The 14,471-nt window shown below is 40.6% G+C and overlaps 1 protein-coding gene across 10 annotated transcripts in view; it reads right to left on the bottom strand.

Moving 5' to 3' along the window:
• ARHGAP26 (Rho GTPase activating protein 26) overlaps positions 1 to 14,471 on the bottom strand; it is a 205,830-nt gene that overhangs the window by 6,515 nt on the left and 184,844 nt on the right. For 5 of the 10 annotated variants that reach the window (XM_083600216.1, XM_083600209.1, XM_083600213.1 and 2 more), the window contains 3 exons: positions 9,653 to 9,724; positions 7,587 to 7,697; positions 2,005 to 2,096 (listed from right to left, as the gene is read on the bottom strand). In XM_083600216.1, coding sequence (XP_083456342.1) covers positions 2,005 to 2,096; positions 7,587 to 7,697; positions 9,653 to 9,724 — 275 coding nt within the window. The remainder of the gene's footprint in view (positions 1 to 2,004; positions 2,097 to 7,586; positions 7,698 to 9,652; positions 9,725 to 14,471) is intronic. The other 5 variants (XM_083600214.1, XM_083600215.1, XM_083600211.1 and 2 more) reach the window with 2 other exon arrangements.

Below are 14,471 nucleotides of genomic sequence, written 5' to 3'. Positions count from 1 at the left end.
CTAGCTGAAAAATGACCTTTTTGTTTGTCAGCATGCCAAAAATGGGGGGGGGGGGGCGATGACGGACCCATCATCTATAAATGGTAAGTGTGGAAAGGCCCTCAATGCTTACATTTATAAGCCGCCATACAGTATAAAGTATACAACCCCCTACTGAGTTATTTAAATGTAGGAAGCAACACTGGATAGTTTGCCCATCTTTGCTGTGATCATATGGCAGGCTTAAATAAATAAATAAAACTGAACTGAAAGAATGGAAGGAAATTCTGTTGCACCTTTCACTGCATTAAAAACATAAGGAGGTTTACAAATACTTCATTGGTGTGATAGGGTTAAAAACTTTTACAGAAATTAGAGATCTAAGTTAATCAACTCTGTAGTTGGCAAATTGTCATTCTACATGCCAATGTAGCTATTATTATTATTATTATTATTATTATTATTATTATTATTATTATTAAACCTAGGGAGGGAAAGGTACTCCTATGCATGGTGATTTGAGCAAATGAAACAAAGAGCATGAAATAACGAACCACTGTTACCACTGAATGTGAAAAATTGGCTGCTTTTCTCCTGGCCAGAGACGGGATTCTCATAGAGCTTATGCTGTGTCTTGTCAAAGATAGCAGAGGTTCAGGGTATGCAGAAGAGGTGGGGCTCTCTCTTTTGCTACATACGCTCAGTTTGACTAATGAGAAGCAGACTAACATAGCTAGTTTGACTTGCTAACTCTCACGCAAGATTACAGCTCCAAGTTGAAAAAGTATGGCAAATAAAAAAATGTGCTTCATTTGACATGATATTTGGCTTGTTAAAAACTATTTTAAAAGTGTTTTCTCTTAATGCAGCAATTATAAAATGCATTTTGCCACATTCAGTAGGTCGACTGCAACATAGTCCTAAGTGAGGTAACTAGGCATGGAATGAGATCCATTTGCACAACAAGACTCACTTCTCCTCTTTTCCCCCAACCTGTTCTGGGTCCGTCCCCCCCAACCTTCCACAGCATATTTAGGAGGCAGGGGGCGGGGGGGGGGGTCCCATTGCGCTGAGTGGACCTCATTCCGTGCACACAACAACTTATTTGAATCTAGTGAATATTATGCAAGTTGTCTCTCAGTGTGGCCCAGCTGATTTTTATCTAGCAACCACTGTTTGTTCAATATAAACAGCCTTTCTCTATTTGTTCTGCTTTTCTGTATGCCTAAGAGCCAGGGGAGAGCAGGCTACTAATCAGCAGAGAGTTCCAAGAATTCTATCTGAAGCTTGCAGTCTTATAAATAGATTCATTCTCTTCTTCAGTATCTTTTGTTTTTGCAAAAATGGTAAATTATGGCCACTTCTTCTCTCCCAGCTCCTAAACTTGGCACTCTTCCTCACTTAAACCTGTTAAGAGTCTCTGTCCTCAAACCCACAGCTACACCTGGTTTGTCCACCAGCCATTTGGTGATTTTCAGTAAGTCTTTTACTCCTGACCAACTGACCCATTAGCAGGTATGGAAAAAGATGACACTGCTAACCTACCCATGTTGAATGAACTGGGCTGGTATCTCTGGTATATTATTATCAATCCAACTGAAATCTCTTCAGTATTAACTGAACTGACAACCTGCAGTTAGAAATACAGCCAAATATTTATGTGGTTGACTAGAGCTTTACAAATTTCAACATCCACAAAATTAGCCATGTTTTCCCCTGCTCATTATTCCCCATTTTCCCACCATAATTGCCCTATGCCAGCAGCTCTCTCTCCTCCTTGGGTTCAACTGAGTATTTACCCTTGCAACCCCAAAGATGCACAAACTGGTGTGCAACATATAATTTTTAGCCCATATGTTCCCAATTAGTAAACATCAGATGGGCAGAAAGATGTAGTCTGTATCACCATTTGTAACAGGATGAAGTCTTAAGATTACTCAGTGGGAAACACAAGCCTTCTCTCTTGAGAAATCACCATTCACTCTTCTTTGTGTTATGTAGGACTGGCCACACATGGATACTCACCATTATCAAATATGGTGCCTGCAGTGAAGGAGAGTTCTGAGTCGTGCTCTGCTTTGCAAGCATAGAGTGCTCTGGCTCTGCGGAATGGAGAACTGCAAAAATAATAACAAAAGAATCAGCACGCAGGAAGGTTTGCACATGTTTTCTTTTCGTGTGTGTATGCAGACTTGAGTATTTCTAAAGTATTTTCTCCTGAAAAATCCTTGAAACATGGATCAAAACTGCCAGATGGCAAAATGTGGAGGAAAAGATGAAACACAGGTCAAGGGAAAGATAAAAGGAATAATATTCAAGATAACACCAAGCATATTTAGAGGATGAGAGAGAGAGAGTGGGGTAACATTTCTTCTCCAAAACCAAGTTTCGTTATTTTGGATTTTCAACATTAACTGCTGCATTTGTGACCAAGGGAAGCCCATGGTTGCCCAATGGAATGAGCAATACTATGTCAGGGAGTGATGGGCAATTAAAAAAAAAAAAGAATTAGAGGCAGAGAAAAGGAATCAACTCTAAAGAGTCAGCTGGAAAAACTTTGTGAGGGAGAGAGTTTCTGATAAGAAACATAATCCAGAGGCCTGGCTCCTGGTTGAGGCTGACGTAACCAAACTCTGCTAGCAATCTTTCCCTGGCATTGTAAATCATTTGAACTGAGGATTTGTTGGTAATTTTTCTCTCTAGCTCAGTTCCAAGACTCCATCTGCTTGAACAGTACAATGCAAATTTCCAACCCCGAGGAAGCCTTTCCTATAGTGATTTACCTGCAGTGGAACCTCCATGCCACAAACCACAGTCCTGCCTACTCACATGTTACAGAGGCTTGAGAAATAAAGCATCATCAATCTGGAGTGGCAGCTGCTAGTTTAAGCCCTGGACATGCTGCCCCATGAGTGATCTCTTTCCCTCAGGGGAAGAGTGGAAAAATGAGACACATTTTCCCCAACAAAGCTCCTGGCCCGGCAGCAGTCAACTGTTGCTGCTGTGACAGTTCTTGGATTTCACCCAGTCAAAAAAGCTTGAGTGAAAGTGATGGCGCCTAGATGAGGCACTCTGGTTGGTAGAGCTATGGCAGCTTCCTAACTGTAACTGGGAGCTAGCAGAAGGTGACACCTTTCAAGAAGAGGCTTCTAAGCCCTGTTTTCTCAGTCATTTTAGAGACCTTAAAACGCAAAGCATTAAATGCCCTTTTGCTTAGAGGGCATTCACCAGTATGATTAATCTGCATTTTAAAGGACAATTGGACTGCTAAACAGCAAGTAATGTAACCCACCAGAGAGCTCAGAGGCATTATTATTATTATTATTATTATTGTGGATTGATTTTATTAGTTTTTCTTGGATTGAGAAATGTCCCATACTTTACTCTCTCCCCCCCCCCCATTTTCCACTGAAAAACCTTTTGTTCTGGAATTTGGATACACACAATTCCTTCCATTGGTTTCTGATATTTATTTTTTTCCTCCTTGCAGATTAGCCATAAGCCTGACTGAATGCGTTAACACAGCATTTTTCCCCCATTAGCAAAAAGCACAGTTGTTAAATTTGAGCGCCTTTACAGTCTTTGAACATCCTTTGCTGACAAATGCATAAAGGGAAAAACAGATCACCTGGACAGCAGGATAATTAATGTTAGAAAATGGCAGACAAGTTTCATTCCAATCCAGATCAGGAGATCTACAACGGAAGTTTGTTAAAGCAGCCAACAATTATTGCATATTAACTCTAGTTAAGCAGAACCTCCATCTAATAATCTATCAAGTGTTTCAACTAGAAGGAAGGTCAATGGGGGATCTCCTCCTAATGCAAATAATATATTTCAGGCGAGATTGTCATCTGAGAATATGGTTAAATTCTCCCTCTTTCCCTGCTGTGATCACAATAATTATCACCACTAGTGGATGCTTAAAAAAAGAAGTGTATGTTAACAACACATCTTGTTTGGTTCTTGTCTAAATTGAGATTAAACTATGAAAAAACCCTAGTCTTTTTCTGGCACTAATTAGTGATACTTTATCTTTGTAAACATTATCAAGATGGTTAAGAGCCTTAAATTCAACTGCTGCAGTTTCCCATTGATTAGATATAAAAACTGATGTTTTAATGCACACAATCACTCAAGCACATGGCATAACAGCAGAGTAAAAATATATTAGTCTGAATGAATGTTAGGAACAGAAAGCTACATACTGAACATGTCCAGTGATTGTTACAAAGTCTGTAAATCCAAACCTAATGAATGGAAGACTAACCCACCCAGCACTACTTAATGACTAGGACCAAATCATTCAGTGCCTCAAAACTGGGTATAAAATTCACAAGGAGGCAATTTCAGAAGGAGGCACTTTACTAAAAACATTTCCAAGAAAAACATCTAGTTACGTAAAGAGATTGTGACAATTGCAGGCTTCCCCCTTGTTTCCTGTTCAAAGCTTTGAGACCAGGAACAAGACACACTTATTTAGAATTTTTTCCTCAACCCACAAATTCTCTAATGGAATCTTACCCACCACACCTCGGCAACAACAAAAGTCTTACACAGAACATTCAATTTAGGATTCCTGTTTGAAGACCACATTAACAGGAATATGATAATCAAAAGCAATATTTTGCATTCAGATGGATTCAACGAATAATGGGAAAACATAACACCTGAAAGCATTTCCATTGCAATATGTTTGTGTGTGGAAATTAATTAATACGAACCTTGCATTCAAGAGTCTTCCATGGAGGGTCCCTCCCCAAAAATGTTCAGAATACAACATTTTACTTAAGTCACTATGACCAATTATGGCTTATGTGCTCCATGAAACCAACATGTTGGGTCAAGTGGTTTGCCTGGATTTGTAGAACACCCGCAGGAACGAAAACAAATGAGAAGGGGAACTCCACAGAGACATTAAACACAGTTTAGGGAGATGGGAAGCAAAGCCGGCAGGGCGGGGGTCCACAGGGGAAGACAGTGCATTAATTGGTAATTAATACAAGTTACAAGAACAGCTTTGAACAATAAACTGCCACTGCCTGGTCCATTCCCCCCCCCTGGTTTCTTTCCTTTGCTGTTATCTCAGTGTATGGTGCTGCAATGCCCTCCCTTTCGTGCTGCAGTGCCCTTCATAGCCCAGCCTGGATTACCAAGGGCATTAATGAGCCCTAGATCTTTCTGATCAGGCTTCTTCTTCTTCTTCTTCTTCTTCTTCTTCTTCTTCTTCTTTTTTAATTTCTGCCTCTGAGCATGGCACATGGCCAGAAAAGCACTCAGTCGAGTTTTGCCCATGTGACCTTGTACAGTTTATGGGAAGAGTGAGAGATTCCCTTGTGTGCAGACTCATAACACCCCAGACTCATAATGACAGCAATTCTGATTATGTTACACTAGATGCAGCCTTGTATCAAAACTAAAATGTGACATAGCCACCTTGTAGGGGTATTTACATTTGCAGATATAAGGCTTGTGAGTGGCTTCCAGTTAAAATTACCATACCCTGGCCAGAATGCATGTGTCTTTTCTGTGCCCTGTTAATAAACTATAATGTCTACCGTGCATCCCTGTAAAAAGCAAGCAAGTGAGCAAGTGAGAGAGATAGTGAGAGAGAGAGATAAAGAAAAAGAACAAGGTTATTAGCTGATTGCATAGAACTCCTACTCAAGGTTAACCCTGAAGAATTTTAAGACATCATGTTAACTTCACTGCTGAGCAAACATCTGAAGGAATGCAGAGGTCTTCATCATATTGTGTTCCAGAGTAAGGATGGGTGTTGCCATTTCAAGGTTACATACAGCAATGAATTTCCTTTGACCAATACCAGGCGCCAAGGCTGCCCAGAAGTTCTGTCCCTGATCCAAAGAGATATCTGTGGTTGCTTAGTAGTCAATTGCATCCTGCACATTCTCAGAAGAACAGATACTGAAATCAGGTTTCAGGATGAATCCTGGGCACACATTACAGCATCACAAGCAACTACTGTAACAACTTTCAAACAGGTAGCAGACACGTGAATACACATTGTATGTGGATTTCCATCGCTGTCACAGAGCATCCTGCCATGGTTACTTGTAAAGAAAACTGTTTTCTGTCCAGTGTAACTTCATGATCATAAACCCTACACTATGCCACTTAGTAAAGGGGTTTTAACTCCAGTTATTGTCAATGTAAGGTAGGAAAGCTATATAACAAAATGTATTTTGAATATAATATACAAACAAGCCCAAAGAATCAAAGGAAGCACTTCCTGCTTTGGGCTCAACTTGTTGAGTGGAAGCTAATCAATATAGGTTGGATGGATTTGTACACTTCTGCTCTATGTCACTTTCACATGTGTTCATTTGCTGGTTCATCTCATCTTTCATGTAAGAATCAGTAAGGCAGCTCCAGAAGTGGTGGTTGCTTGTATTGAATTGAAAAAGGGGGAAATGTTCCTAGCAGTGCAGAGTAAACTAATGCATGGATGCAGGCATCTTAATCAAGGCACACATCTGGCCATCATGGAGACCATACATTAGCTGAGTTTGTCCTTGTGGCTGCTCTTGCATTTTCTGCAGTTCTCCCCCAAAGCAGATCAGGGCCCAAGGAAGTTCATTTTCAACTTGGGACTCCCTTCCTCTGGACTGTCTTGCACAATTTTTAAAAATTGGGGGTGGGATACTTTTTCTGTGCATTTTGTACACTTGAACAATCCTCCTTGACTTTATTGCTGAATTAAAACTGCTAGAAAAACTGCAGCCAGTGGAAATTGTTAGTAAACAATGTTTCTAGCATGGGCTACCCAACTGTTGTTGAAATGTAAGGTTAGCTTGTAAATAAGAAGAGGACACCATCTCAAGTAAACATAGCCTAAGTCCTGGGAACCAATGCCATTCTGTACTTACTTACCTGGGAGTAAGCCCCACAGAACTCAGTAGACATGTATAGGACCACTCTTGGAAATCAATGAAGACTGTAATACTATTGGTCTTTTGCAACTATATCCATCTCTTTGGCTGAATGGGCCTGAATTTTAAGAGGTCAAATAGTTTTTGAATGTCTGTAAATGGTCAGTATATATTTACCCATATTAAATGTTCCAGTTCTCATAAACATCACAACCTCACTGCCTCAAAAACCCTCTATTCTCACTGACACAACTGAATCTGAAAAAAGGAAAACTGGACTGTAGTTAAATGTCAGGCTTAAAAAAGATATAATGCATTTTTTATCTGAAACTATACATATTTGGGGAATGGAAATGAAAGCTTACCTACTGCAGAGATGGTTTTAGTGAGTATCAAGCAAGTCCAGCAATTTGACAAATATAAAACAAAGTCAAACACAACTGAAGGGGATTCTCCAAAGCTGGGATAAGAAGAAAGCTAAGGTAGACAGTGCTTAGATCACTCAACCAATCACTCCTCTGGAAGTCATGGAATGTTTCAAAGTTTCCTTTCCTGATGCCTGACGGCAGCTGAGGGATTGTGACACTCTGGTAACTAAAACAAGCTGGGCCACAGTGAGGAAGCAACACAAGGAAAAAGAAGCTTGTAAACGTAAAATATGATAGCAGCAGTGGCAACTTAATTGAGCAAAACAAAACCCTCAAACCTGCAACAGACCTGATGGGGGATGAGTCGCTGGACGTAGAGGAGGTGGGCATAGGGCTGGATGGTGCGGAGAACATAGGCCAGGACGGTGAAAGGGGTGACGTTGGACTTGGATTCTGAGGGCTGCAAGACAGAACCGGATAACTCATCAAGACACAGGAAACCACAACACAGACAGATACACACACTTAAGGTGCTTGGGAAATTTTCGTAGCATCAGAGGAAACTACAAAATGGAAATGTTGGGAACTCCGGAAAATTGCTCCAAGACTGGAGGCTTGTTTATCCACATGCAAACACATGTGTGCACACAGCTACGCCTCCCCATTACACCTGGTTTGTCATTACCTGGCTGGCAAACTTGGCTCTTTGCCTCATTCAGTAACAGCATTCCAAACTACAGAGGCCACGTCACTGCACACAGCTGCTTACGTTTTCATATTTCCAAACAACTAACAACATTTCCAAACTACTAATGCCCACAACTTTTATTTCAGTTTGTTCTGGTGCTATGTGTGTGCATCGTGAAAAATGATACCCTGTTTACATTTAGGAGTAAATGAGCATGCTGGAAAGCCAAGTGAGCATGCTGTTAAAAGGATGGCAAGGAAGAAGTGCTAGTGCTGCCTCTTCCACTCCAAATGGAATGCCAGTAAGACAAGACAACAACAAAACCCACCACCCTGCCCCACAATAAATCAGGTAGAAATGAAAAACTGAATTTCCACTGAGATGGTGTTAATACAAAGTACATTTAACATGCCCTCTGTCAGTAGCAATGAGCAGGCCTGTGTTGCTGACCTTGCTTCCCAAAGCTATGCACTGCTGCCAGTTACTGAGAGAAGGGGGAGCAAGGCAGCAGAGAGCTCGGCACGGTGTAGGTGCGGTGTCAAGATCACTTGATACTGTATCCCACTGCTGTACCCACACCATCCCAAGCTGCCTGCTACTTTGGTCCTCCCTCTCTCCCTCCTGGCAACCAGCAGTAGTACATTGTCTTCTTTGATTATCCAGTTTAGATAGGATAGTGGGCTTCTCATATAGAAGAAAAGAGGCACATATTTGAGTACAATTTCTAAATACAATTATCACTTCAGTACAGAGCTCAGCAAATTTCTCTACCACCGGCCCTAAAGGATCTTTATTGGCTCCCAGTACTTTTCTGAGCACAATTCAAAGTGTTGGTGCTGACCTTTAAAGCCTAAACAGCCTCGGCCTAGTATACCTAAAGGAGCATCTCCACCTCCATCGTTCTGCCCGGACACTGAGGTCCAGTGCTGAGGGCCTTCTGGTGGTTCCCTCACTGCGAGAAGTGAGGCTACAGGGAACCAGGCAGAGGGCCTTCTCGGTAGTGGCACCCGCCCTGTGGAATGCTACCCCATCAGACATCAAGGAGATAAATAACTACCTGACTTTTAGAAGATGTCTGAAGGCAGCACCTTTTAATGTTTGATGTCTCACTATGTTTTGTTGGGAGCTGCCCAGAGTGGCTGGGGCAACCCAGTCAGATGGGCGGGGTATTATAATTATAATTATAATTATAATTATAATTACCACTAGAAACCTAGTTTAGGAGGTTCCAATAAGGACCAATCTACTATAGCACCATCAGTTTGCAGTTGAGGATAATATGGGTAACATCCAAGTAACTAAGACTGTTTGTCACTAATGGCCAGAATGTTGTGAAGAAATGTTTGAAGTGCCCTTCCCTCAAACATATTACTCCACTTTTGGGGGCGTTTTGAATACCTGGTTCTGGTTGAAGAGCAGCACCAATGGGTTAGTTTCTTGTCATTCATTCAATTTGGATTTCAGAATTTTGTAAAGACTGCTGCACATGCTCAGTACGGTCTTAATATGGCTTCCTGCTGCTGCTGCTACTCATTTGTGCTATCTTTTTTCCTTGCAGGTAAACCATACACAGGGGACAATTATGTACAATAACACACCATTTATTTTTATTCTATGGAAAACACACCAGTTAAATTGTAGCTTGTATATGGGCTGTGCGAATTCCCTGCTGAGGGACACATGGATAAACAGATCAATTAGAAACATCATGCCAGAAAAAGACAAACCTGGCTTCCACCTTTTCATGATGAAGAGATGTGTGAAAAGTTTGTGAAAGGTGAAAGTAGGGAACATTTTTCCTTTAAATAAAAGGGAATAAATAAAAGGTTAAAAAAAATGCTCAGAAATGTTATCTTTCACACACACACTGTACCATCCATTCCTCATGCCCTATGTCTATTTCTTTTCAGAGTGTGTATATATATATATATATGTATATATATATATATATATATATATATATATGACAAAGTATACTGAATGGTCTTCTGTTATTGGAGCTGCATAAACAGCTTTTTTTCAGTCAGTCTATTTTGACAAGCATTTGGATGAAGATTGTCCTTACTTGGAGTTGAATGGAACTATGAAACTGGTCTTGCTTTTCTGGCCAGAATTACTCATGGGTGTGGTTTACTTGCAAAGGTGAAAAAAGTAACACGAAATGGAAGGAACTGTATATGCCTCATTCTGAAATTAATTGCAGAAATTCTCAAAGAGAATCAGGTGTTAAACGGCGCTGAACATGGGGAAATGAAGAGCTGTCTAACACCAAGTCAGATCATTAGCCTGCCGAGAACAGCATGGAGTGTCAGAAGCTTTCCAGCGTTTCTTCACAGTGGTTTTCTCCAGCCTGACCTGGCAATGCTGGGGATTAGACCTGCATGTGAAGCCTGTCCTCTACCAATGCATGTGGCTAGCCCTTCTCCTGGTGCATGGAGAAGTGAATATGAATAAGAAAAATATATTTACTCCTTAGGCTAGTGGCCTTCCAACATACAAAGAGATGTTTTGTTGCTTCTTGAAAATATGTTTGCTTTATTGACAGTAAATCAGGCACCAACATAATATCTTGAGTTCTTTAGTTATCAGTATTATTTAAGCTCTTTGATTTTACTCACATAATGTGGGATTGGTTTACAGCACATACTGGTAGAGTGATTAAGCTCCTACAAGGAAGAGAACACAGTATTTTCTTTCACTGTTAGAACTGAAGACAGAGATTGTGCACTGTACTGAATTCAGATAATTTTACAGTGTTGCTACATACTTGTGGTTTATAATCCTAGATCTCTAACAGGGGGAAAAAGAGTTGGGAAAGGAGGCAAAAAAAGCATGCTGTTGTGCTGTTGAAGATCTACCAAATAATCTGACCTGGGCAATTAGAAACCTTTTTTACCAAATTTGGGGAAGCTAGCACTCCAAATCACTGGTTGACACATATACTTCCCCAACCTAGAGCCCTCTCATCAGCTCCAGGTAGTGATCATGGTATCAGTTTATAGGTGTTTGAGCTGGAAGGTCTTTCTCCACAAAACGGTTTGTGCATTTCCCATATGGATATTCAAGTGCAGCAGGAATGGGAATCTGTGGCCCTACAAGTGCCATTGGCCTACAACTCCCATCATCCTCAGGTAGCATGGCTGTTTGTTAGAGAAAATTGAGTATTTAGTCCCAATCCCTGGAGGGCACAAAGTTGGTGAAGGCTGGTCGAAAACCTAAGTTTTACTACAGGTTTGCAAGGAAGATATGTGCCATAGTGTGAAGATGGAGGAAGTGTTTTCCCCTCCCAAATGCCACAAAGGCATTAGATCAGAGTTAACCTTCTAGTTGTTCTAGCTGGCTGTGTTGAGAAAGCTACCAGGAAGTTAAGTTTATGAGAAGTCAGCACTGCAAAGCACATATTAAAGCAATAATATAAGGTGCACTTCCAGTTGATTATTGTCACCAGCTGATAATAAATTTATTTAAAAAAACACAAATGGCTCAAACAGAAATTTACAAATATTGCACATCCCTGTTAACAGAGGCCAGAAACTGCAGTCTTTTGCTTATCACAGCTTTTGGTTTGGCCTGTATTCAAATACATCGCTGTGAAAGCAGTATGTAAATATGCACAGAAAGCTTAGCTATTTAATTCTGAATAATGTTTAACCGACAAAATTCTTATCTCAGGAAAATATACAGTTACTTAGAAACATGTTATGGTTAAAGGACATAATTAAGATCTTTCCCCCCTTTTCAAACCCTTGGATTTTTCTACGGTACAGAATCATTATTACGTTGAAGGAATAATGCAACTTTCTGTATACACAGAGCACACCCACACATTCACACATTACCATTCAGCCAACTTTCCTTCTGTACATGAAGATCAGCGAACAAACCAATGCTGGAATTCTCATTTAGTCACAGTAAGGGCTGCTTCTTACTATATGGTAACTAAAATTGCATCCAGATGCTAAGCAGGACACATGTACCAGATTTCTAAGAAAATGAGTCTCCAACGTATCTCCACATCACCACAAGCACTCACTAGGTGTGCCAGTTGATGACAAGCCATTCACTGAGAACCAAATCTGGATGGGACGCCTAATCCTGAGGAAGATAGTTGCAGATATGTCTAGGTCAAGCCTACTTACCTTCACTGCATGTTGGCTTTTTGACTGTTAAAATGTGTCTCAATACCCAACTATTCCACATTTTTTCATTGCTGTTTTCTTTTTCAGTGCAATTTCCCTCCTCACAGGCATCAGCCTCATTTGTGACAAGCTGCCATTTAATCATAGTGGCTATGATGACCTTAATGGTGTGATCACTTCAGGAGTGCTTGTAAACACAACCCAAGGGGATCCAACTGAATTGAATGGCAGTGTGGGCAAATGAGCCTAATGACTGCACAAACAAAGAAGAAACAAAATGGTTATCGAGCATGGAGCACAAAATGCTAGAAAACAAATGCTAGATATGCTGATGACTTTTTCAGTAATGTGTGGCTACATCCAATCAGATGTACTGTCTCTTAAGCAAATGTATGAATTCATTTATACCATGCCCCACCTCCCCAAAAAGCCCAGTAATTATAAACATTAAAAGATATAATTCAGTACAGCCCCAGATTCATCCATGTGGTCTCCCAAAGGTGGCTGCAAAGTTTATTTACTTGCACTGAAAACCCATTCCCCCAAATTTGGTAACACTTGGGAGTAAAATTCAAAGACAGATTTCCCAAGAGCTTCAAATGAAGCCAGAATTTTGTCCACAGTTTTCTACAAAATACTTGCAATGTAAGTAATGACATTGCTTCACTCCCAACTGCCCAGGCATCATTTTGCTTGCATTTCTTAAGAACTGGAAGCCAATGTGTTGCCATTGTTCCCAATTTTACATCAGATTCATGTGTCCTACATTGGAGTCCAAAAAAAGAAAAGACAAGAAAACCCACAGTGGGTCGTGTATAAGGAGCTGGTGGCTTCATTCCAATTTTCTTGTGGGAAAATATCCCCATCATAAGAATCAACATCATAATTTGGCACAAAGACAACATTCTTGACCAGATTAGAACAGTTTTTAATGGAGGTCAGTTGTTGTGAGTTTTGTTTTTGTTTTTTTGGCTGCAACTGTCTGGGTTTATTCTAGGCAGCCTTAATATTCGTTTTATAAAAATATAATGTAGACAAAAGGTAGTGGGGGGATAAACACTGCACTGAATTTTCACAAACACTTAATATGAAGGGGTGGCAAAAATATTTCCCCAAATGTCTACCTCTTTTGTTTCTTACAGAAAGTCTTCACAGTCCCAACATACTGCTGCTCTGGTTTGAACAAATAAATCAACCACAACCAGAAAGATTTGGCGATGTGACAACAATACAAAAGGAAAACAAAGCTAACGCAGAGTGAGGGCCATCCCTAGTCCACATACATGTTCCTCATTCTGAATGAGCTTTGTTCACAGTTGCATAAGGAAAAAGCCAGATCTAGTTGCTACAGGAATACACACAGCAGAAGCTAAATGGACCGCAAGACTTTCTCTCTAAATTGGCACCACAGCACCACCACCTGAACACCAAGCAGCAGGGAGAAAAGTCTCTGTGTTTGAGTGTGTGCATGGGGGCGGGGGGAAAGCATGGCCTTGTTGTCAACAGCTTCTGCCTCAGTGGTTTTGTTCAGCGGCAGATTATATGTTAACATGGAACTTTTATTGCATTTTTATGCTTTATTTTTACCAGTAAAGTTTTTTGATGTTCAAAAGGATATTGTTTCATTGCTAATTATACCGCTTTAAATGTGGATCTTGACTGAATTTTGCAAATTTGATTTTCATTTGCGATGTTTTGATATTTTATAATGCTATGTTTATGACGCCTTAAGATCTGCTGCAGTCTGCATAGAGATATTTCCAAAAATATAAATCGTTATAGAAATTATATCTAAATATAACTGCGGTTTATGGGATGGGGAGTCTTTGTGGCCTACAGATAAGGCTTTGAAGATGAGGCCATTTAAGCTCAGTCTTAGTTAAAACCAAGTAGAGCTCATTTATTTCTAAACTTTTGCCTCACAGAACAATATACAACTGTAGCATTGTATATTTATGAGAAGTGAGCAAAGTGGGAAAAAATAACAATTCCCTCCAACAAAATGAGACATTGACTCCTGCCCAGGATCCTTTGCTTTGTGGTGTGTATGCATGAGACAGTCATAATTAGCAGCAGGTTAGAGACACATCAACATAGCAAGTTTGCCCATGCTTCACGTTGTGTATTGAGCTGCTTAACTACAAGGACAGGGTTTCACAAATCCTCTTGCCAGGGCGCCCGCTATTTGTAAACTGCAGGGAACACAGGGCCACTGGTTTTATGATTAGCAGATCAATGCATGAGAATCACACTGCTTCTGCTTCCTGCAAAAGGGAAATGAAACAAGATCCTCTCCCCCCGAGTTCTCTCACGTACACAGAGTGTTTGAGAGAAGGTCAGGAGGGTGGGTGGGGCTGCAGAGGACACACAAAGCTATACAAGTGTCTGGAGAGGAAGAACCCTCTCC

This window comes from Podarcis filfolensis (genome assembly GCF_964270895.1).
Source record: "Podarcis filfolensis genome assembly, chromosome: 2".
NCBI lineage: Eukaryota > Metazoa > Chordata > Lepidosauria > Squamata > Lacertidae > Podarcis > Podarcis filfolensis.
Note: the sequence above shows the minus strand (reverse complement) of the source record. Positions and strands in the feature narration are given on the sequence as shown.